This window comes from Benincasa hispida, chromosome 9, assembly GCF_009727055.1.
Source record: "Benincasa hispida cultivar B227 chromosome 9, ASM972705v1, whole genome shotgun sequence".
In the NCBI taxonomy this organism is placed as follows: Eukaryota; Viridiplantae; Streptophyta; class Magnoliopsida; order Cucurbitales; family Cucurbitaceae; genus Benincasa; species Benincasa hispida.
Window position 1 is genome coordinate 14290054 of NC_052357.1, and position 23093 is coordinate 14313146.

General features: G+C 34.4%; 1 protein-coding gene and 2 non-coding genes across 3 annotated transcripts; all 3 read left to right on the forward strand.

Annotated features, from left to right (window-relative positions):
• On the forward strand, positions 1-74 carry TRNAN-GUU. The gene has a single exon. It is a non-coding gene; the product is annotated as a tRNA-Asn (tRNA).
• Positions 75-4602: 4528 nt separating this feature from the next.
• LOC120084556 (secreted RxLR effector protein 161-like) lies at positions 4603-5193 on the forward strand. The gene has a single exon (XM_039040354.1). It carries the CDS (start codon positions 4603-4605, stop codon positions 5191-5193), a length of 591 nt encoding a protein of 196 aa, XP_038896282.1.
• A 15688-nt stretch (positions 5194-20881) lies between these two features.
• On the forward strand, positions 20882-20955 carry TRNAN-AUU. The gene has a single exon. It is a non-coding gene; the product is annotated as a tRNA-Asn (tRNA).
• The last annotated feature ends 2138 nt before the right edge of the window (positions 20956-23093 follow it).

Genomic DNA, 23093 nt, shown 5'->3' on the forward strand with positions numbered 1-23093 from the left:
GTTGGAATAGCTCAGTTGGTTAGAGCGTGTGGCTGTTAACCACAAGGTCTGAGGTTTAAGCCCTCCTTCTAACGCTTTTTCTTTTATTTTTATATTATATTATATATATATATTATATATATATATAATTTCACCAATATTCTTATCTACCATTTTATATGTCAATTTTTCCTTTTCTAAATGCAGAAGATTTACATATGTCTTAAATTATAAATTTTTTGAAATAAGTTTAGCCCCTATTTTGGTCTCGATCACGCCCCAAATCACTCGAGAAAAAAAATTTAACGATTTTTCAAAAAGTGTGCCATTTCTAGAGAGGGCAAGACTTTAGGAGACTATTCTGGACAATTTTATCTATTTTATCCTGCCAACCCACTAGGTGAAATACTATCTATCAAGGAAGAAGCAAATGCTCTCGTCAACAGGAGACAAGAAAGCAATGTTAGAAGCTGATATATATGCTCTCGTTTGGTGTGTATGCTCTCGCTGGTATGTATGCTCTCGCGGTGTATATGCTCTCGCTGGTATGTATGCTCTCCTGGTATGTTATGCTCTCGCTGGTATTGTATGCTCTCGTTGGTGTATTATGCTCTCGTTGGTGTCGCTGGTGTGTATGCTCTCCCTGGTGTCGTTGGTGTGTTATGCTCTCGCTGATACTGATGTGTATGCTCTTCTTCTCCCCCTAATAGCCTCTGCCATACAGTTATTCCTTACCAGCTGTATAGAAGATTCGTTGGTTATTTTTTGTCCTTATTCTCAAACCTAAGTGTATATGTCTATACATCACTGCCGTGTATTATATGTGAGAAAAGATTTAATATACAAAATCAAATATACAGAAAAGGGAAGCAAAAATTGCTCTCCCCGATTTTCATCTTTTGCTGCAACATTTTATTTTCTTCTTCAAGCTTAGCTTATACAGCTGCTTGACTTGGTATCAGAGCCCCAGATAAGTGATGGCAAATTGACCTTCTACAAATTTTTTCCCACCTATTTTGTCTGGAGCTGCCAGCAGTGAAACCATCACAGGTCCTCCCCTAAATCAACTTTTCAACCAAGTCACATCCATCAAAATAGATAGGTCAAATTTCTTGCTTTGGCAGAATCTTGCATGGCCAATTCTAAGAAGTTAGAGATTGGAAGGTTATCTAACTGGAGAAACTCCTTGCCCAGATCGTTTTATTCAAGTTCCAACCAGTGGTCGATCCGATGAAAGCTCCAGTGCAGATCCAACTACTATCTCAGTCCCTGATGTCGAAATGCAATCAAATCCAGCTTATGATGCCTGGATAACAGTGGATCAGCTCCTTTTGGGTTGGCTTTATAACTCAATAAACCAGGAGATAGTAACACAAGTGATGGGCTTTTAAACTTCTACAGAACTCTGGGAAGCAGTCCAAGAGTTGGTTAGAGTCTAATCCAGAGTTGAAACAGATTACCTCAAAAGAATGTTTCAGCAAACTCGTAAAGGTACATTGAAAATGAGTGAGTACCTTGCTATGATGAAACGTTTTGTTGATGGTCTTGCCCTTGCAGGTTCCCCCGTCTCCTCCTCTAATCTGACTTCATAAGTGCTAGTTGGTCCTGATGAAGAGTATAACCTAGTCGTAGTAGCAATCCAAAGCAAAGGAACAACACGTTGGTCTGATCTGCAATCTGACCTGCTGTCATATGAGAAAAGGCTTGAGTATCAACTTGCTATCAAGACAGGAATTACCAGAATAGCTAATGTCTCACTCTCACCCAGCCCACCCTCAGCCAATATTGTGCATAATCAATCCAATCCTTCAGCACACACCCCTCAAAACTCCTCTGGATATACACAACCATCAAATTTTAGGGGTGGAGGAGGTCGCAATAGGGGTCCTGGTCGTTAGAATAATGCATCCACAACTAGACCAACCTGCCAAACTTGTGGAAAACTTGAGCATACAGCTAATGGTTGCTACTTCAGATACAATAAGGAGTTCAATAACCCCAAACAAACTCACACTCGTATTGAATCTACTCAACTCCCACCAAATCGAAGTCAAGAACAGAACACCTCTGTTCTCCTTACTCATTCAATTGTAGCTTCACCTGAGTCAGTTGCTGACCCCTACTGGTATGTAAACAGTGGGGCGTCCTCACACATCACAGCAATCCAAGCTTCATCTAATCCTCACCTGCCTACATAGGTAATGACAAAGTAGTGGTTGGAAATGGTACATCCCTTCCTATATCTCGCTATGGACATATAAATATACCTACTAGTTCTGGTGTCTGTCATTGTTAAATATTCTTTATGTGCCTGCCATAGCCAAGAACCTGGTAACTGTATCAAAACTTTCCAAAGAAAACAATATAGTGGTTGAATTTCATGCTGACTTTTGTGTGGTCAAGGACAAGGAGTTGGGAGTACCAATCCTGAAAGGCCGGCTTAAAGATGGGCTATACCAATTGGAGGATGTCAACCAGTCTATAAATAATGCCCTAATTACTTCAAGATTGCCAGATGCTCGCTTGACTGCTCCATCTAAAGAATTCTCACGTCAATTTGCTTTTCAAACCAGCAGGACAATAACCACAATGCTTCTCCACAGGCGACTTGGCCATCCATCCCCTAAAGTTTTGTCAAAAGTAATTAGTGGATATAACTTACAAATTACTGATAATGAGAAGTCATTTTGTGAAGCTTGTCAGTTTGGAAAGTCTCATGCCTTACCCTTTTCTGACTCTCTTTCTCATGCAAGCACACCTTTTGAACTAGTGCATATTGATCTATGGGGGCCAACCCCAATGCTTTCTGCAGATGGATATAGATATTATGTGTTGTTTGTTGATGACTATAGTCGATTCACTTGGCTATACCCGTTAAAACAGAAAAGTGACACTGCAATTGCCTTTAGACACTTTCAAGCTTTTGTTCTTAATCAATTCAAAAAATCCATTCACATGTTGCAAATGGATAGTGGGGGTGAGTACAAAGTAGTGGCACATTTATATGATCAGCTTGGAATTCAAATAAGGGTCTCCTACCCCTACACTTCAGCACAAAATTGTCGAACTGAACGTAAACATCGCCATGTTGTTGAAACCGATCTTACTCTCTTAGCACAGGCTAAGATGCCACTACACCTATGGTTGTATGCCTTTCAAACTGCTATTTATCTTATTAACTCTCTTTCTTCTCCTATCCTTCAGGGTCATAGTCCCATGGAAGTGTTACTTTGAAGCAAATTGGACCTACTATCTCTAGGAGTCTTTAGGTGTGCGTGCTATCCACACCTTCGTCAATACCAGTAACATACATTTGCCTTTCATAGCAGCAAATGTTATCTTGGCCCTTCCTTAATACACAAAGGTCATAGATGTCTTACTGAGGATGGGAAGGTCATCATCTCTTGCCATGTCATATTTAATGAAGACGAATTTCCATTCCAAACAGGTTTTTTTGCTAACCTTCAAATCTCTACTCCCACCAATTTAGCTCCATCAATCTCCACATGGTTCTCTTCACCTCCTGTCCATCCATCCTTTCCGTAACCCTCACCTGAAACAAAACCTTTTATCCAACCTCAATCTCCTCACACTTTTCCTACACCAGCCACAAGTTCACCTTCTCCACATCCTAACCCATTACTGTCTCCCTCAACCACTTTTCAATCCCCTACAGTGTCACCCTTAATAACACTTCTACCCTCCCCTCCACAGCAATCCCTACACCCTATCAGTCAACCCCTCATTGGCACTCATCCAATGATCACCAGAGGGAAGGCTGGTATTTTCAAACCCAAGGCTTGGGTTGCTGAACATATTGAAGACCTTACTCAGAGTGAACCAACTTCAGTTTCTCAGGCTCTTACAGCTCTACAGTGGCAAGAAGCTATGATTGAAGAACTTGCTGCACTGCAACGTACAAATACTTGGTCACTGGTACCTTCTTCATCTGATCAAATTGTTGTTGGTTGCAAATGGGTCTATCGTATTAAACGTGATGCTCAAGGCCTTGTTCAATGGTATAAGGCACGTCTTATTGCTAAAGGGTTTCATCAACACCCTGGCTTTGGTTATTTTGATACATTCAGTCCTGTTGTCAAGATGTTTACTGTTAGAATTGTGCTTACTTTGGCAGTGTCTCATCACTGGCCACTTCGTCAAATTGACTTCAATAATTACTTTCTCAATGGCAAGCTGAAGGAGACTGTCTACATGTCTCAACCCCCGGGTTTTGAAAGCAAAACTCACCCATATTATGTTTGCACGCTCAATAAAGCTCTCTATGGTCTCAAGCAGACTCCTCGTGCGTGGAATGATGAGCTCAAAGCATCTATTTGTCAACTCGGCTTCAAAGTAAGCTCCCTAGAAACTTCTCTATATTATATGCGTACCTCATCCTCCATTACTCTGCTGCTAGTCTATGTAGATGATTTTATACTCACCGGTAATGATCCAACTCACATTGATCATCTTGTTGCCTGACTGCATACACAGTTCTCTCTCAAAGATCTAGAACAGCTCAGCCAATTTCTTGGTGTCCAAATCTCTTATACAACCTCCGGCCTACATTTGCATCAAGCTTAATACATAACTGAGCTTCTCTCTAAACTAAACCTTAACCATATGAAGCCTTGTCCAACCCTTGCAGTACCTGGCACCTCCCTGTCCTTGAGCATTGGAACACCCCTCCATGACCCATTTCTATATCGTAGCACGGTTGGTGCTCTCCAATACCACACTAATACAAGATCGGACATTGCCTTTATTGTTAATAAGCTTAGCTATATCCTCAAAGCTTCTACTAATATTCACTGGTCAATTGTCGAACGTGAGCTTAGATATCTTGCAGGGACTCTCCACTTTGGCCTAACCACCAACTGTGATACTTACCTTAATTTAACAGCCTATTCTGAAGCAGATTGGGCCTCAAGTATTGATGATAAAAAATCTACAGCTGCTTATTGCCTCTATCTTCAATCGACTCTCATTTCTTGGTCATTTAAGAAACAAATGACAGTGGCTCGCTCCAGTACTGAGTCCGAGTATCGAGCTATTACTCATGCTGCAACCAAGATCATTTGGGTGAAAAATCTGTTAACTGAGATTGGATTCTCTCCAAAGGGTATACTTGTTCTTTGGTGTGACAACATGGGTGCAGGTGCCTCAGTTGCCAACCCTATCTTATGCAATGAATTTTCTTATTTGTTTTTTTAAATATTTTAATTCTTTTTTTGTGTGAGTGATAAAATGGAATGCATAAAGACGGGTGCAACCTTATATATATACACATGCATACATGCATACATACATAATACATACATACATACACACACTTAATTGGAATAAGTTGAAAATATTATAATGCGATTTGAAATATATATGTACTTCTAATTTGAGTTGATTAATGAAGTCTTAGAACTTTTCTTTTAACAAAATAAGTTGCAACAATTTTGCTATTAAAAGATGCAAGAATTTTGCAAACAAATGGAAATAGAGGTTTTTGTGTGGATGATCCTTTCCTATGTGTGTTTATGATTGATGATCCACGCACACAAATGTATTAATTCTAACCTTCTGCTTATGTCAGATCCTATACCGTTTTTTATAATATATCGCATTAGGAATGGTCACATCTATGGTAGCCTTAACGCGATGGTTATCCCTATCGTAATCTCTCTAATTTTTTTTTATCCAAACACATTAAACTTGAAGAAAATTAAGGAAAACACAACAAACTGATTGTACACATTCTAACGTATCGCATTAGGGATTACCAAGAGTAGCCCTAACGCGATCTATCTCTATGATGATCTTATTTTTCTCACCTAAAAACACAACAACCTTTGAGAAAAATGAGGAAAAATGGAGATCGTGATAGAGATGGTCATCTCGTTAGTGCTACGATAGATATGGTCATCCCTAACGTAATTACAAAAAAAAATATATATATATATATATATGGTAGTCGGATGTGACATAAGCAGAAGATTAGAATTCATACATTTGTGGGGGGCGGGTCATCAATCATAAAAGCACTTTAAAAAGAGTCACCTGTACAAAAAAAAAAAAGAAAAAAAAAAAAAAAAAAACTTAATGGAAATATGATAACAATTAGGGGCATCTTCTATTTGAAATTCACATCGTGATTCTCTTTTCTTTTCAAACACATTTTTTGTCTTTTTTTTTTATCTACCAGAAATTATACAACAAATCTTCTAAATAAAAATTGAAAATGAATGGATCAAATTCATGTAGAAGCGATTGATCGCCTATGCTTTTATTTATTGTTTTGAAAAATACAGAAAATAGAGAGAAGATTAAACATCAAACTAAGCATACTTTTACTGTGAAGAACTTCAAGGAAAAAGAAAATTTCTTTGAAGATAACTTCTCAATCTTCTCTAATTCTTTATTATGTTTATGACCTTTTCAAACATGAACTTAGACACCACTACTAAGTCTTTTCTGCTATTCTCCGGCAAGACTTGGTTTGTGGAAACCTCTTTTAATTTGAGAGTGATGAGAGATTGAGAGAGAATTAAGAGAGTGATTATGTGAATGAGAATTCTACCAACTCCCAGCAAAATGCAGAAGTTAACCTGTGTAGAATGAGTGAGGGGAGTTAACTCCTTTCAGTCCACTCCCTCTAACTCCCTTGTAACTACAGGGAAGTTATTATTTAATTTATTAAATTAAAAAAATTAATTAAATAATACATTTGAATCATATTCAAACGTAACTTTTTCTCATAACCTATACTTTTAATATGTATCCCATTTACATTAAATTCAATCTATAGTTTTAATATAAATCTCATTCATATTATTTAATATTTCAATCTTATTCAAATACATTATTCTCTTAAATTATATAATTTAATTTCAAATTTCATTCAAAATTAACTTTATAATTTAATGTATCTATATGCATTATATTAGCTGTATTACATATAATTTAAAATATTCCCTCATAATTTGAACAACTTAAATTTTTCAAAAACAAAATGATCCTTGTGTTTATCCGTAGTGAGCTAGCTAAAGACATAGTTCTGCAAGATGGAATTCACTCTTACCCAACTTAGGGTTAGTAGATAAGCTGTTCTCTTAAGCACTGATTCTTGGTCTTGAACAACGGGGCCCCGCCCTCTTGTGATCGAGAGGGATATGATTTATAAGTTAGACTATAAACCAATTTTTTAAATGGAGGATCAGTAGGAACTTAAGAAGCAAGATGTATTTACAGAGGTAAAATAGTAACCTTGACGTAGTTGTAAATATGAACGACCTGTGAAGAATCGACTTACTAATTATGGTTAAAAATGGACAGAAATATATCTATAGTGAGGAGAATGCAACTATCGAGCTATAGTGGTGTGTCTCGATAGTTAACAAATAGTGATTAATTTGGTCTAAAGAGTTTAGCCAATTAATCGCAAATTGTTAGAGCTCATGATCTGTATGTCCATAAGGTCCCTCTATTAGCTCATATTTTATATCTTGGATCAATGAATTGAATCGATTTGAAATGTTGAGATTCGAAATTAGGGTTTTAAATTTGAAGTGTTCAAATTCAATTAATTGTATTTAATACAATTAAAACGTTTGATTTTGTTAAAATTAAATGAAAATGGAGAGTTAAAAAATATTTAAATAATGATTTAAATATTTGATGAGGTGAATATAATATTTAATATTTAATATTTGATATTAAATTTAATTAATTAAATCAGTTTAATTAATTATTATTCAATTTTATTCATTTTCTAAGATGGTTCAAAATTAGTAATTTGGTTAAATTGAATTTTGGATTTTTTAAATTCAAAATTATAAAATTAAATTAAAATTGAATTTTAAAAAATCAGTTTTAATTTAAATTAATTAATCAAATTAAGTTTATTAAAATTGAATAAAAATATTTCAAAGTGGGAAAATCCCAATTTTGGATTTTTCCACTCAAAATACACCTGACGCCACTTCAATTTTAAGTGGCATCAACTTGTATTAATCCTTAAAGCATGGTATTTCAATATAAATTGAAGTGTTGAACTTCAATTAGACTCCATGCAATCAGACTCCATGCAATCAGATTAAGAGTTGAGATTTTGCATAAACTTTTCCTCTCCAAATCCTCATCCATCTCAACTCTATTGGCCTCAATTCAGTGTTTCCACCGCTCATTCCAAGCTTGAGAATAGTAGAGAAGGTCATTGTAGTGATTCATTGCAAATTTGAAGTCTCAATTCATAGAGTAAAGTTGTGTTTGAAGAGATTCATCAAAGGTTGTATCTCATGAAACACTTTCTCTACAAAATTTGTTTTCAGCATGCTTTTGAACTCAAATTAAGTGTAATTAGAGTGCTTATTGATTTTTATTTCTTCCGTTGCATGTTAGTTTACTCTATCAATGAGTATCAGAGTATGATTTAAGCACTTAATTATCGTTAATTTGAATTTGGTGGGTGAATTTCTAAGTTTGCATGTTGCTATGATTGATGTGGTTAAATTTCAACTTTGGCATTAAAATTCTCTTTAATTATAAAGTTTAATTTGTTATTAGCTCTTGATTGATGAGCTTATATGTGTGCTCTCGAGTCTATAATTTTATTAGAGTCAATAGAGTCCATATTAGGCTGTAATTGAGGTTTGAAGTAGGCAAGTAGGAGAAAACTGAAGAGCAGCTTCTGTCCAGGCATCATTGCAACACTGTCTTCAGAGCGTTGCAACGCTGCTCATCCCAGCCTAGAAAGATGTGTGCATTCGTGAGTCGGATCTTTTAAATTTCGAAAGAACCATATAAAATGATGGTCACAAAGGAAAAACTCCACAAGATAAAAGTTCAAAGTTTGTTGAAAATAAATGTTTCCGATGCAAAATGACTGAGCATTGGTCACGTACCTGTAGTACGTCAAAATACTTAGTTGACCTCTATCAAGTCTCCCTGAAGAAAAAAGAGAAAAATGTGGAAGCAAATTTTGCATACCAAGATAATGACATATTTGACCCTTCCCACATGACAAATTTGGATGTGACAGAGTTCTTTGAATCTCCTGAAGAGAAGATTGGCACAGTTAGTGGCAAATCAAGTGTTTCTTTTGATTTTGAGAATATCTAGACTTAATGTTGTTTTCTTTTATCTATTTTCATGTCTTTTTAGTAACTTTTGTATATTTTAAGTGTTGTTTTTCTTATTGTAATTATTTTCTTTTAGTGAAGAAACATGGATCATTTTAATATGTTGGGTGTTTAAAAAATGAGCAAAGAAGATCTATATCTGACAGACAGTGCAACTATACACACAATACTTACAAGTAAAAAATACTTTTCCAAATTGACAATACTGAAAGTAAAAGTAAATACAATATCGGGTTCTGCAAACTTGATCGAAGGTTTTGGAAAAGAAAATATTATTTTGTCTAGAGGAACAAAATTTATAATCGACAATGTACTGTTCTCTAGTCAATCAAAGAGAAATCTTCTAAATTTTAAAGATATATGTTGCAATGATTCATATTGAGATTGATAGTAAGAATGATGTGGAACATCTATATATCATATCCACTATCTCAAATGAAAAACGTATACTGGAAGAATTGCCTCCTTTATCTTTTGGATTGTATTATACTCATATATGAGTAATTGAAACATATGCAACAATCAACCTAAAGTTCATGAATCCAGACATATTTATAATTTGGCATAACCGATTGGGTCATCTAGGATCTATAATGATGAAGAGAATTATTGAGAACTCAAATGGACACCCATTGAAGAACCAAAAGATTTTTCAATCTAATGTATTATCATGCCATGCTTGCTCTCAAGGAAAATTGATAATTAGATCATCATTAGCTAAAGTGGGGACTGAATCGCCTGTATTTTTAGAACGAATTCATGGTGATATATGTAGACTCATTAACCCACCAAGTAGACCATTTAGATATTTTATGGTATTACTAAATGCATCCAGCAGATGGTCACACGTGTGTTTATTATCAAGTCAAAATCTTACATTTGCAAGATTACTTGCTCAAATAATTAAGTTAAGAGCACAATTTCCTAATTATACAATTAAGACCACTCATCTTGATAATGCCGGTGAATTTATATCCTAAGCTTTTGATAATTATTGTATGTCAATTGGGATAAGTGTGAACATTCTGTAGCTCATGTTCATACACAAAATGATTTAGTAGAATCATTTATAAAACGTTTGCAATTAATTGCAAGACCATTACTTATGAGAGCTAAGCTTCCTTCATCTATATGGGAACATGCTATTTTGCATGCAACATCACTTGTACGCATTGGGCTAGTAGCTTATCATAAGTACTCGCCATTACAATTAGCTTATGGTTATAAGCCAAATATTTCCCATCTGAGAATTTTTAGATGTGTAGTATATGTTCCAATTGCTCCACTACAACGCACTAAGATGGGTCCAAAAAGGAGGTTAGGAATATATGTTGGATATGATTCCCATCAATTATTAAATATCTTGAGCCCCTGACGGGTGATGTATTTACTGCACGATTTGCTGATTGTCATTTTAATGAGACAAATTTTCCAACATTAGGAAGAGGAATTAAGAAGTTGGAAAAATAAATTACATGGAATGCATCGTTATTGTCTCATTTAGATCCTCGTACAGATCAATGTGAACTTGAAGTTTGAAAAATAATTCATTTGCAAAATATAGCAAATCAATTACTAGATGCATTTATAGATGCAAAGAAATTAACTAAGTCACATATACCAGCTGCAAATGTTCCATAAAATATTGATATCCTAACACAACAAGTTATCACTAATGAGTCTGGAACACGCCAGAAGCATTGTAGACTAGTAGGTTCTAAAGATAAAAATCCTCAAAGATGAAAAATAATTAATATTGAAATAGGCTTGGTTGAGGATGTAAATAACCATAAAGAAATCCTCGACATGACTAGTGAGGAAGGTGGAATACCTAAAGATAATAATGAACTTTCAATAAATTATGTCATGACAGGAAAAAGATGGAATCGAACTAATGTAATTATTGACAACATTTTTGCATATAATGTTGCACTTGATATTATATCTGAAAATGAGAATTCTAAACCAAAATCTGTTGAAGAATGTTGACATAGAAAAGATTGGCTTCAGTTGAAAGAAGCAATCAAGGCAGAATTAAACTCACTTTCAAAACGTCGGGTTTTTGGACCAGTAGTCTGAACACCAGAAAGTGTTAAACCTGTGGGATACAAATGGGTATTTGTGAGGAAAAGAAATGAAAATAATAAGGTCACAAGATATAAAGCAAGACTAGTTGCACAAGGTTTTTCACAAAAACCTAAAATTGATTTTGAGGAGACTATTCTCCAGTGGTGGATACAATTACATTAAGATATTTAATTAGCTTGACTGTGTATAAAAGTCTGAATATGCATCTTATGGATGTAGTCACAACATATTTATATGGATCTCTTGATAATGATATTTATATGAGAATCCCATAAGGATTTAAGGTACCTGAAACATATACATCAATTTCCTGAGAATGGTATTCAATAAAATTATAGAGATCACTATATGGATTGAAAAAATCAGGACGAATGTGGTATAATCCTCTGAGTAGATATTTATTGAAAGAAGGATATCAAAACAATCAAATATGTCTGTGTGTTCTTATAAAGAAATCATAATTAGGATTTGCTATTATAACTATATATGTTGATGACTTGAATATAATTGGAACTCCTAAAGAGTTTTCCAAGGCAATAGAATATCTTATGAAAGAATTTGAGATGAAAGATCTAAGAAAAACAAAATTTTACCTTGGTTTGCAAATTGAGCATTTAGCAGATTGAATATTTATTCATCAGTTAACTTATACAAGAAATTTTTTTAAAAAGATTTTATATGGACAAAGCACATCCATTAAATATTTCAATGGAAGTCCATTCATTGGATATAAAGAAAGATATATTTTGACCTCGAGAAGATAATGAAGAACTTCTTGGTCCTGAAGTACTATATCTTAGTGTAATTGGTATCCCATGTATCTTGCTAATAATACAAGATCAGGTATTGCATTTTCAGTAAATTTATTAGCTAGATATATTTTTCCTACAAAAAGACATTCGAACGGAATTAAGCATATACTTAGTTATCTCCAAGGAACAATCGATATGGGTTTGTTTTGTTCAAATAAATCAAATTTTGATCTAGTTAATTATGCAAACTCTGGATATTTATTTGATCCATATAAAGTTAGATCTCAAACAGGTTATCTGTTCACATGTGGAGGAACTAATATATCATGGTGATCGGTGAAACAGGTTATAACGGCCACTTCCTCAAATCATACTAAAATTCTTTCAATTCTCGAGACTAGTCGAGAATGTATATGACTAAGGTCAATGACTCAACACATTCTTAAAACATGTGGCTTGTGTTCTAATAAAAATCTTCCAACAATATTATACGAAGACAATACAACTTGCATAGCTCAAATCAAAGGAAATATATTAAAGGTAATAGAACAAAACATATTTCACCAAAGCTTTTCTACACTCCCGATCTTGAAGAAAATGGCGAAATCACTATACAAAAAATTTATTCGAAGGATAACTTGGCAGACTTATTTACAAAGGCATTACCAAGCACAACAATTGGTGCACAATATTGGAATGCGGTGACTCAGAGATCTTCAGTGATGTTTTCATGAGGGGGAGTAAATATATTGTATTCTTTTAGGAGTATGTATTATGTACTTTTTTCCCTCACTAGGGTTTTTTCCAATTGGATTTTTCCTAGTAATGTTTTAACGAGATATATTTAATATATATATATATATATATGTGGGTATCTAAGGGAGAGTATTATGAATATTATAATAAAAAATAGATGCTCTTTGCTTAGTGTCCCAAAGGCCATGTGTCACCATTCATGTTGTCCATGTGCCTCTTAGTAATTCATGTTTGGTATCCATGTAAGTCCACTTTCTACTTGCCACTTTGCCTATAAATAGTGACCTTTGGTGGATCTTAAAATCACATATACATTGGTGAGAATTCCACTTCAAAATTCCACTAATTTTCATATTATCCAATTTTTTAATTTTAGTTATTTTATTTTATTATTATATTTTATATATTTAATATTATTGTATAAATATATTATTATATTATATTTTCACTATATACATGTTCTCATTGTGCTCCTCAAATTCACAACAAAGGTGTGTTTTTAATACTTTTTCAACTATTTAATTCAATAAATAAGTCATTTTAGAAAAAAAACAGAATTGTTTGACAACCACTTAAGATGAATTTTAAAAGTAATTAGTATTTGTATTTTAAACAGGTTTTTAATTAAAAGTGTTTAAATGAAAATGAGTTTTTGAAAAATATTTTTTTTAAGGAAATCCTGTTACGAAATCAACAGTAAAGAATACAGAGAACGTAAAAGATTAGAGAGGATTGACACAGTAAATTATGTGGTTCACTGACAAGGTGTTACCTACATCCACGGAGCGGAAAAGAGTTTTTATTAGAGAGGATGTTACACAATAGATAATAATAGCGCCTCTAGGATTAATAGTTTATATAGCGCACTTGGTCATTTGAAGTGTCATATAACATATTCAAGGCATTACAACAAATGTAAATATTCATTTTTTGAGTTTGACAACATACCATATTTTTATTAAAGCTCGTCACAATGTGCAGATAATGGGACATTTATATAAATTTACATAAAATAATTTAAAGTTAAATTATAAATTTAAGACTGTGAACTTATCAAAACAAGAATAACTAAATTAGTATAAATTTATACTAACGATTTCAACGTTAGAGCTTCCCCACCCTAAAAATTAAAATTAATAATTAGCCAACTTTAGTTTTTTAAGGTCAATTGTTATAATTAAGAATTTTGCAAATTGTTGATTAAGAAGAATCTTGCAAATGAGGCAAGTTAGTTGTGGTAATATTTTGAGGGAAATTATATTGAGTGGCAAATTATGTTTAGGGTTTAGCAAACATAGCTCCAATTTTTCAAATTTTGCAAATATTGCAAAATCCCCAAATCACGTTTAACACCTTCATGCCCTCAATCTTCGTAGAACCTCAATCTTCACCTTCACGTTTTCAATTGCGCACTTTGTAGAACCTCAATCTTCGCTCAAAATTGGCTGATTCTGACTGATCAAGCCCCATTTCCACAGTCTATGAGAATTTCGTTGTGATTGAACTGTGTCAAAATCTTGATAGTCGTCATCCTCCAGCGTTGGGGTTGAGTGAGCCGGCAGAATTGGGGAGGAGGTTTAAGAAAGTTACAAAGTATGGGGGATGAGTGTATTGACATGATCCGCGAACGGCAAGTGGCGATTTGTTGTCGATGGTTCAAAATCTCAAATTCATAATGAAAAATGGTAGAAGAAAGGAGAGTGAAGAAAGAAGGGAAAATGGAAAATGGAGAGCAAAGAGAGAGCTAGTGCAAAAGAAAATGATGGGACACCTTATTAGAGATGTCCAGAGGAGGGCAGGGCCGGGGATGCCATTCCCCATCCCCGTGGGGTGAATTAGATCGGATTCTGCTCAAGGAATTTTTTCGTTACCTTCTTTTTTTCTTTTCTTTTTTTTTTAAAAAAAAGTCAATTAATTTAAATCACTCATGTGAGCAAATTTTAATTAAATAATTACTAAATTGTTTATTATGGTTAGTTTTATATGACAATTTGAATTTAAAAATAAATTACTCAAATTTTGGCATAAACATTCAATTTAAAACCCTTCGATACCAAGCCAGTATAACTAATTCCTCAATTGTCCCAGAAATCTTATGCTCTGATACCAAGCTGTACCCTGCCTTAGACCACCTTCTTAGCCTAGGAAAGGGCAAGACTGCAGCAGTTATCAACCCTTTAAGTCAAGGAGGCAAACTACATCGGGTTAAGTAGGCCAATCGACCCATCTTATTACAACAATAATGTAACGTTTATACAACTCCAAGACTTAACAACAAGTTTACAACAACAACCAACTGTAAAACCCTTCGAAAGTGTAACTATTGCATGTGGCAGACCTTGACCTTAGCAGCACCCTGGAACTCCTCACCTTTTGCTACTTGGGAAGAAAAACATGAAATAATGGAATGAGTTTTTACAAAGCTCAGTGAGTGATGACACAATTATAAATCTTCCACAACCAAACATGAGGTTTCTAAGTGAACCTCTAACAAAAGCATGAAGCTTTTCACCATTCCACCTACACATACGGTAGATGTTTACCACATAATAACAATAATACCAGCCTATGTGAACATAGCTCCTCCTATCATAGGCTTAGAAACTAGGCCCGTCGGCCCTCTGACCATCCCACTTCAAGGATTCTCAATCCCATAGGCTCAGGTACTAGACTCCTCGGTCCCCTGACCATCTTGTAAGGATTTACTCTGGGTTCAGGTTCTAGGTCCTTAGACCCCCTGACCATCCCATCATCATACACAATCTACAGCATATTAATATACAATAAGCACGAAATAACAAAGGAAGAATTAACCACTCACAGTAAAGTTAAGGAGAACTTGTCATGCAGTTCACCCGGTTTCCCTGATTCTACCGTTGGATCCTAGTCAGTTTTGAAGTTTAGATTACTACTACTTCCGAACCTTATCTCAAGACAATTCCTTCTTCAAAAATGTAGGAAAATTTCTTAACTGTAATACCTTAAAGTTTCACCCTCAAATTCCTTGGCGAAAGCTCTGAGGATAAGTTTTGCTCTACCTGGCCCGGCTGTCTTCCCCTGGTGAGTATCTCACGGTTTTCCTTAGTTTTGACAGCCTTAGAATTAGAGTTATGCCGAGGCAGCCCATTCACAGAAACTAGACTTAATTTAGAAACTTTTGGTTCAAGAATCATCTGATTTGCACGAGTGGTTAGGGAGATCTAGTGGTTTGAAGTTGGCCTATCGCTGCTGTCCAGTCAGTTTGGTTCCCTTGCATCCTTGTTGGAACTCCGACCCTCACTCAAATTTCTCTCCTCTTATTTTTCCTCTTCTTATGCTCTTTTAAGAAAAATCTTGGTGTGAAGGTTTAGAGTGAGGCGTCCCTCCTTTTATGAGTCCAAGAGCCTCCAAAACTTGACACCTACTTACCTATGTGTAGTTCTCAAAGTGTGTCAACCTACAACCCCCTTCCACCTCGTGCTTAAGGTGTCTATCAACGCAAGTTTGGGCCATACAAGTGCTGGATGTCTTCTTCCTACTATGCCAACACATGCATGGTAGGAATAATGTCTTCCTCCTACTATGCCAACACATGCATAGTAGGAATAATGTCTTCCTCCTACTATGCCAACTCATGCATAGTAGGAATATTGTCTTCTTCCTATTTAGTGCGGGGAAAGAGTATGATCGAGTATTCTCCAACCACACAGCCTCTCAGAACTTTAAAGTTAAACCATTGATTACCTACCACTAAACCTGAAGACTCCCGAATAATGTTTTATGTAGATAGTTTATGTTCTATATTTATCATATTAATTTAGCGTTAGCATTTGATTTATTTTTCCAGGATTGTACCATCGATAAGTTTATCACAAGTGTTGTACATTAGTGGTGAAAGACTTTTAGATTCAACCAAGGTCCAAAAGGTGATGGGTTTGCTGAACCTCGTTTGACACCTTACATGGAATATTCCAGATAGTTTTAATTTTGCTAGCTTCTTATTAGACTATGAATGATTTATTATCATCTAATAATTTCAAGTGATGAATTTCATGGAAATAAAATAAAGAAGTTGATGTGATTTCTAGGACTAAGATGGGTGGTAAGTTAATAGCGTTGAATGTCAAATTTGAAAAAGCCGGAAAAAAAATTTGAAGTTGCAGAATGCAATATTGCATGGAAATGAGAAATTGGGTTAATAATTTGTTGTCTAGCAATAGATAAATGCATTGCTGAATTCATGTTTTACTGTTTCCTTTTTGGTGATTTATATTTTGGAAAACCTGTTTTGGTCTTAAGGAAATATCTCACGACTAATTTATAGTTGTAGATTTACTCAGCCTCTATTATCCCAATACTCCCGTCATGAGTTCGTATAAAATATTTAATTTGGCTTCTGTGTGCTTCGATGTTGTGCACTTATTAGATTGGGAGCTTGCAGTGCTTTTAATCCATCAACAATTGGCAGATATTATTGGAATTGGATGCCGAGAATTTTTCGTTATCAAATAGCATTAATAATTACCTTAAACAAATCCCCCTCAAGTAGTTCTGATGAACAGAAGTAGCTGATGGGTTTATTTTTTGTGCAGGTCCTGAAGTAAGTGGAGGGTTTATGTTGGGTCTGTCGATATTACTATTCAGGGGTTTGCTCTTGGCAATGGTAACCTTCACTTGCTTATTATAACAAATGGGTGCATTCTTCAGAGAACCATTTCTTCTTTTGATTTTAAAGTTGTCCATTAATTTTCCGTGGATATGCATGCAATGTATTGGGTCCTGATTTGTTTGAAAATCATCATTGAATTAAAGACGAGGGCCAATAAGCTGTTTGGTATCCATGTATTTTGGCATGGCAATGGGCAGTGCTCACGTTGTTGATGTTTCAACTGAAACTTGCTTTTTTGGTTCAGGTATTATCCTTATCATTATTCACCTTTTGCCTCTGACCTTCAAAACTTGGCTGATCATCGGAGAGCCATTTAAGCCTTTTGATCAACTGATGGGAACTCTACCAGCTGCAAGGTTCTATCCTAATTTATCCGTCATTTATCTTGCTAGTCTATGTAAAGTTTATATAGCTTAATAAAGATGAATTTATATCTGACTTTTGTTAACGAGAAATGAAAAACACTTTCCATTGAAAGCATAAAAAGTTCAATGGCTAAGCCAACAAAAGAATGAAGTTAGATTTTTTTCCCCCTGTTGGCGCTAAGTAAAAAAGTAAAGCAGAATACTTCCTTTATTTGAGTACACTTATCAGAAGCCAAAACCGAACTAAAGCCTGATTGATCCTTGTATGATTTTGTCTCAAAATAGTCTCTATTTTCTTTTCAGCATATCCTCCTCTTACATTATCTCAAAATCTTTTGTTTTGTTTTCTTGTAATTTTTCCTTTTTCCTCAAATGGTGTTTTCTTTTTGGATGAATAGACTTTGAGATTGACATGAATGGAAAGCGTTTTCAGTGGCAGGTACTGCTTTTTTTTTTTTTCCCTTTTCCCCAATGAGCTAGAAGCTTATTTATTTTTTTAAAAGAATATTCTGAAGTGTTATCTGTTCAAGAATCTCTTTGGATGTTTGTTAAATTGATGTAAGCCACTGAATCTTCTTCCCTTAAATTCAGGGTGTTGCCAAATTGCCTTTCATTGACGAGAGAAAGTTGCTTGCTCAAACTAGGAGACTTGAAAGCTCTTTGACGGTATGAAAGAACGAGTTATGTACTTTTAGTCAGTCTGTACTCTGTGAAGAAGGTGAAATTACTTTCTTGTGTAGTCAATCGAGTTTCAATGCTGAGATTATTAATTTGCAAATTTGGTACATTATGCAGGATGAAGAGAAGAATCGGAATAGTGTGATGCTTGATTTGCTTTATACACATTGTGCCCATCCATTATCTGCACAGATTTTCTCTTATCACCTGCTCGAAGCATATTTAGATGTCCATCAAAATATACACATGATTCATTGATGTATGAATCTATGAATGGTTGTGATTCTATTTTTTTTAAGAAACAAAAACAAAAACAAGAATGATAGCACATGATTTTGCCATCTCATACATCTTTCCCTACTCTCTATTTTTTCCCTTTTGTGTACTTTGGAGGATGGATGTTTACATACAAGAGAATGTAGGATGGAGCTTGGGATATGCCATTCCCACTGTAGGCTTTGCCATAGCCATTCAATGTCGGTTAAGAATTAAAAAAGCTTTAATGTCGGACTTTTAATGTCGGTTTCAACCAACAGGCTTAAATCACTAAAGACCTTCAATGTCGGTTGAAACCTTATGTGTTATTGAAGCCCTTTAATGTCGGTTTACAACCGACATTAAAGGGCTTTAATAACACTATCTTTAATGTCGATTGCCAACCGACATTAAAGCCTGAATTTCTTCTAGTGATAAAGACCAACTTTGCATGCCTTTTCAAGCGTCCACCTCAATTTCTTAGGTCCAAAGGTTTATTCTCAACAAGCCACTTGTTAAGATGACGTTTCCCTTATGACCTCAGCATTCTCATGCATTCACTCCTTCAATCAAAGTGATTCCTCCAGGTCTACAACTTAGCCCAAGGTTCAACACATAGATGCTTGCCCAGCCGATCGACGCATAGGTGAGGCCCTTCAACACTTGAGGCGCTCGAATGCATCACCGGGCGAGGCATTGCTGCACGTTTGCTCGACGCACGCTTGGCGCTTGACTTAGCTTGCTCTCGCTCTCGCTGATCTCGCTGGTCTCGCTCTCTCCCACTTTCTTGCTCAAAATCTCGCTCTCTCCTACAATCTCGTTCTCTCCCTCTTTCTCGCTCTCTCCAATCTCGTTCTCTCGCTCTCTCCAATCTCGCTCTCTCCCACTTTCTTTAACCATATGTCTTTACCTCCAACACATTTCACACAAATTTTCCAGATTTTCTCCAAAATCAATTTCCCTATATTTCTTTCAATTATTCAATCCTTTCTTCACTATTTAGGATTTAAGTCCCCAAGGTTTTCTCTTCTTTTTATCTTTTTAGGGTCCTCCCTACTCGTACCCTAGGATCAAATTCTTCTGTATTCCTTGTTATTAGGGGAAATTTGGCTATGGGTTTTACACCCTCCCCTATTTCCCGCCTAATCGGGGAATCTCCGCCCCGTAGGACCCCGTCCCCGTGGGGAAATTGATGAGGCTCTATTAGTAAAATCTCAATATTAGGCTCTTTTTTATTTTTTTCTCTGATATACTTATATTTTGTATATTAATCAATTGATACACCAATATATCTATGTTGTATATTAGTTAGTTGATACACCAATATATCTAACGGGTGATTAAGCAATTTCATCTCTTTGTTTAATTTTCTTATTTGATTTAATTTTTTTAATTTTGTTAGTTTAGAACGTTTCAAATGTTTGTTAAATGAAGGATATCAAGTGTATTAAGTACAGTAGTGTATCGAGTGTATCAAGGGGTATCAAGTGTATCAGGTACATCAGATATATCAAGTATATCAAGTTTGTATCGGTGTATCAAATATATCTATACATTTTTAATCGTGGGTTGGACATTTCTTTTATTATTTTTATAAAACTAAAAGGTTTGTACTAGTAACTTGTTTGGCTCATTTTGCAACTTGCCCTTATTTTAAATCACAATTCAATATGTTTTACTATTTTTATGCTAGAGATTTAGAAAACATATAATATTAATGGGATGACTCAAACTTTAATGAAAGGAGTGTTTTTAGAAAATATATACTTACAATTGGGATACTTTTTAGATTAAGAATATATATTATTTATACCTCCAATTGAGATCAGTAAAACTCTTATATATATATATATATATATGTTGATTGGTTATATCTGTTGACACAAAAATATATCTACAATGCGAAAAGTGTAACTATTGGTCTTTAGTGGAATACTCGATAGTTAATTAACATTGATTAATTTCATTAAAGAGTTTAATTAATTAATCTCATATCATTGTAGCTTCTAATCTATATGTCCATAAAGTCCCCCTGTTAGCTCACTAAAGAAAAAGATGGATGATTTGAATTGTTCAAATCAATTGATGGAATAACATATGAATGAGATTAATATCATATGGTTAATAATAGATCTGATCTATAATTAAGAGACAAATATTTTATTAGGATTCAAGTATTAAATTCTTATGAATTTGATTCATAAAGAATTAATTAAGTAATTAATATTTGCTGGAATAGCTCAGTTGGTTAGAGCGTGTGGCTATTAACCACAAAGTCAGAGGTTTAAGCCCTCCTTCTAGCGCTTTTGCTTTTATATTTACTTTTTAACCATTATTTTAATCTACCACTAATATCAATTCTCCTTTTCTAAATGCGAAAGATTTATATATTCTTAAATTATATCATCGGTAATACTATCTAGATTTATTTTTTTTAAAGTTAAATGTATTATGGGCAACACTTATCTTTGTGTATACCATTGATGTAACAACCCGACTCCCTAGGACTTAAGCTAGGACTCCAATAAATGCAACATAAACTGAAACTCTATATTAGTGGGACCTGAAGATTTCCCTTACATGGCTCACTATTTTTCCTTTCCCCTAAAGTGCACCTCTTCTGTATACCCCAAGTCCTCTTTATGGATGTAGGGATGTGTACCTCTTTCATATACATGGTTATACATACACCTCTTTAGTATACACATGACCCACTAAATGTGTACCTTTTTTGTACACATGGTTATGTATACACTTCTTTTGTGTACACATAACCCACTGAGTGTATACCTTTACGTACACCCATGATCCTCTCTCGGTATGTATCACTTCATACACACCAGCTCTAGTACATCCCTTTCATGTACTAGCGCCCTCGGACATGCATCACTTTTATGCAACTATATGGAAAGGAGAAGAGATTGCATCTAACTTTGTATTACATATAACTTTTACATAATCATGAGTCTCATAAAATCTCCTTATCAACGTCATGTTAATTAACCTCAACATACGTATTTAATCTAGTTTTAAATGGATCAACTCTAGCACACCACTTTCATGCATTAAATCATGTAAACAATCAAACATTCGAAATTTCATAATACATCATATAGCATACATACTTTCATAATAAATCCCATAACTATATACATAAACGAATGCCTAACTCTCGTCTAACCTTAAGACATTCCATTGGTAGTACCACTTAACTTACAATTATGGGTCAAACTCAATTGTCCTTTTAATATGTCTCCTAAAATTCTAAAATAATTCACATACCCATAACATACTTCAGACATATTATCACATGCTCGTATATCTTTTCTAAACAGTCCATTAAACCTCAGAATCAACAAAATTATTCTCGTAAATAGTCTTATAATCCTAAAAATAAATCTTAAATTTATCGCCTGGCACAAGAGTTGTTCCAGTAGAAAAATTACTTACCTCAAAATTGAGTCCAAAATTAACTGAAGCAAACAAACTCCTTTCTAGCTTTCCAAAAAAAACTTTGAATTAGAACCTAGAACATGGATAAAAATCAATCTTAACCTTTGAGCCCAACTTTAGATATTAAATCATTCCAAGATTATCAGCACAACTCACCCAATAATTATCAAACTTTAACAATTTTCTCTCAAATATTGGTTTCTTGGTGAACACTGCCCCAAAATTCCACATCTTGAACCCAAAATCTAAGATTCCGGCGAAATATCACTGACCGAGCAACAGAACTACAACAACCGCCTGATGGATCGAAGGTGAAATGGATGGCTACGACAACCATTAACCCTTCACGAAGAAGAATATGAAAATTCTTCTTTTTCTCTTTTTTTTAGCACCCTTCTCGAGGGAAAATTATTCTATTAAATAATCACTTTCCTCTCTTTCTTTCTTTCTTTCTATATATATATATATATATATTTTTTCGTTTTCTTTTTCTTTTCTTAAATTCCAAAACCCATATTTTCTTTCCTTTTCTTCTTTTAAATTCCAAAATCCATATATATTCAAACTCAAATCTTTAATCTCTTCTCCAATTAATTGAATAAACCTCAAATAAATTCAAAAACTTTAAATCACTTCTTTCCAAAAATTCTAAATTCCAAAATTAAATTCAAACTTTCCAAATTAACTTGAATCCAAATTTCCAAATCTTTTTAGATACTTGATTTAAATAAATTCCAAATAAACTAATTATCTTTGTTGAACGAGAAATTTTGGACCAATCACAAACAGTCACGTCATTTACTAAATTAATGCAAAATTCCAAGTCATCAAATTTGGGACCAACTAGGAAGTGACATGTGTCCCAATTGAAGTTGAAGACAACTTTTGATGATGCCACGTGGTTTCATCATGACCGTTGAATTGTATAAAATTAACTTGGTCCAATTTAAAATTATTATTATTCGAGTTAAAGTCTCTAAGCCCAAAA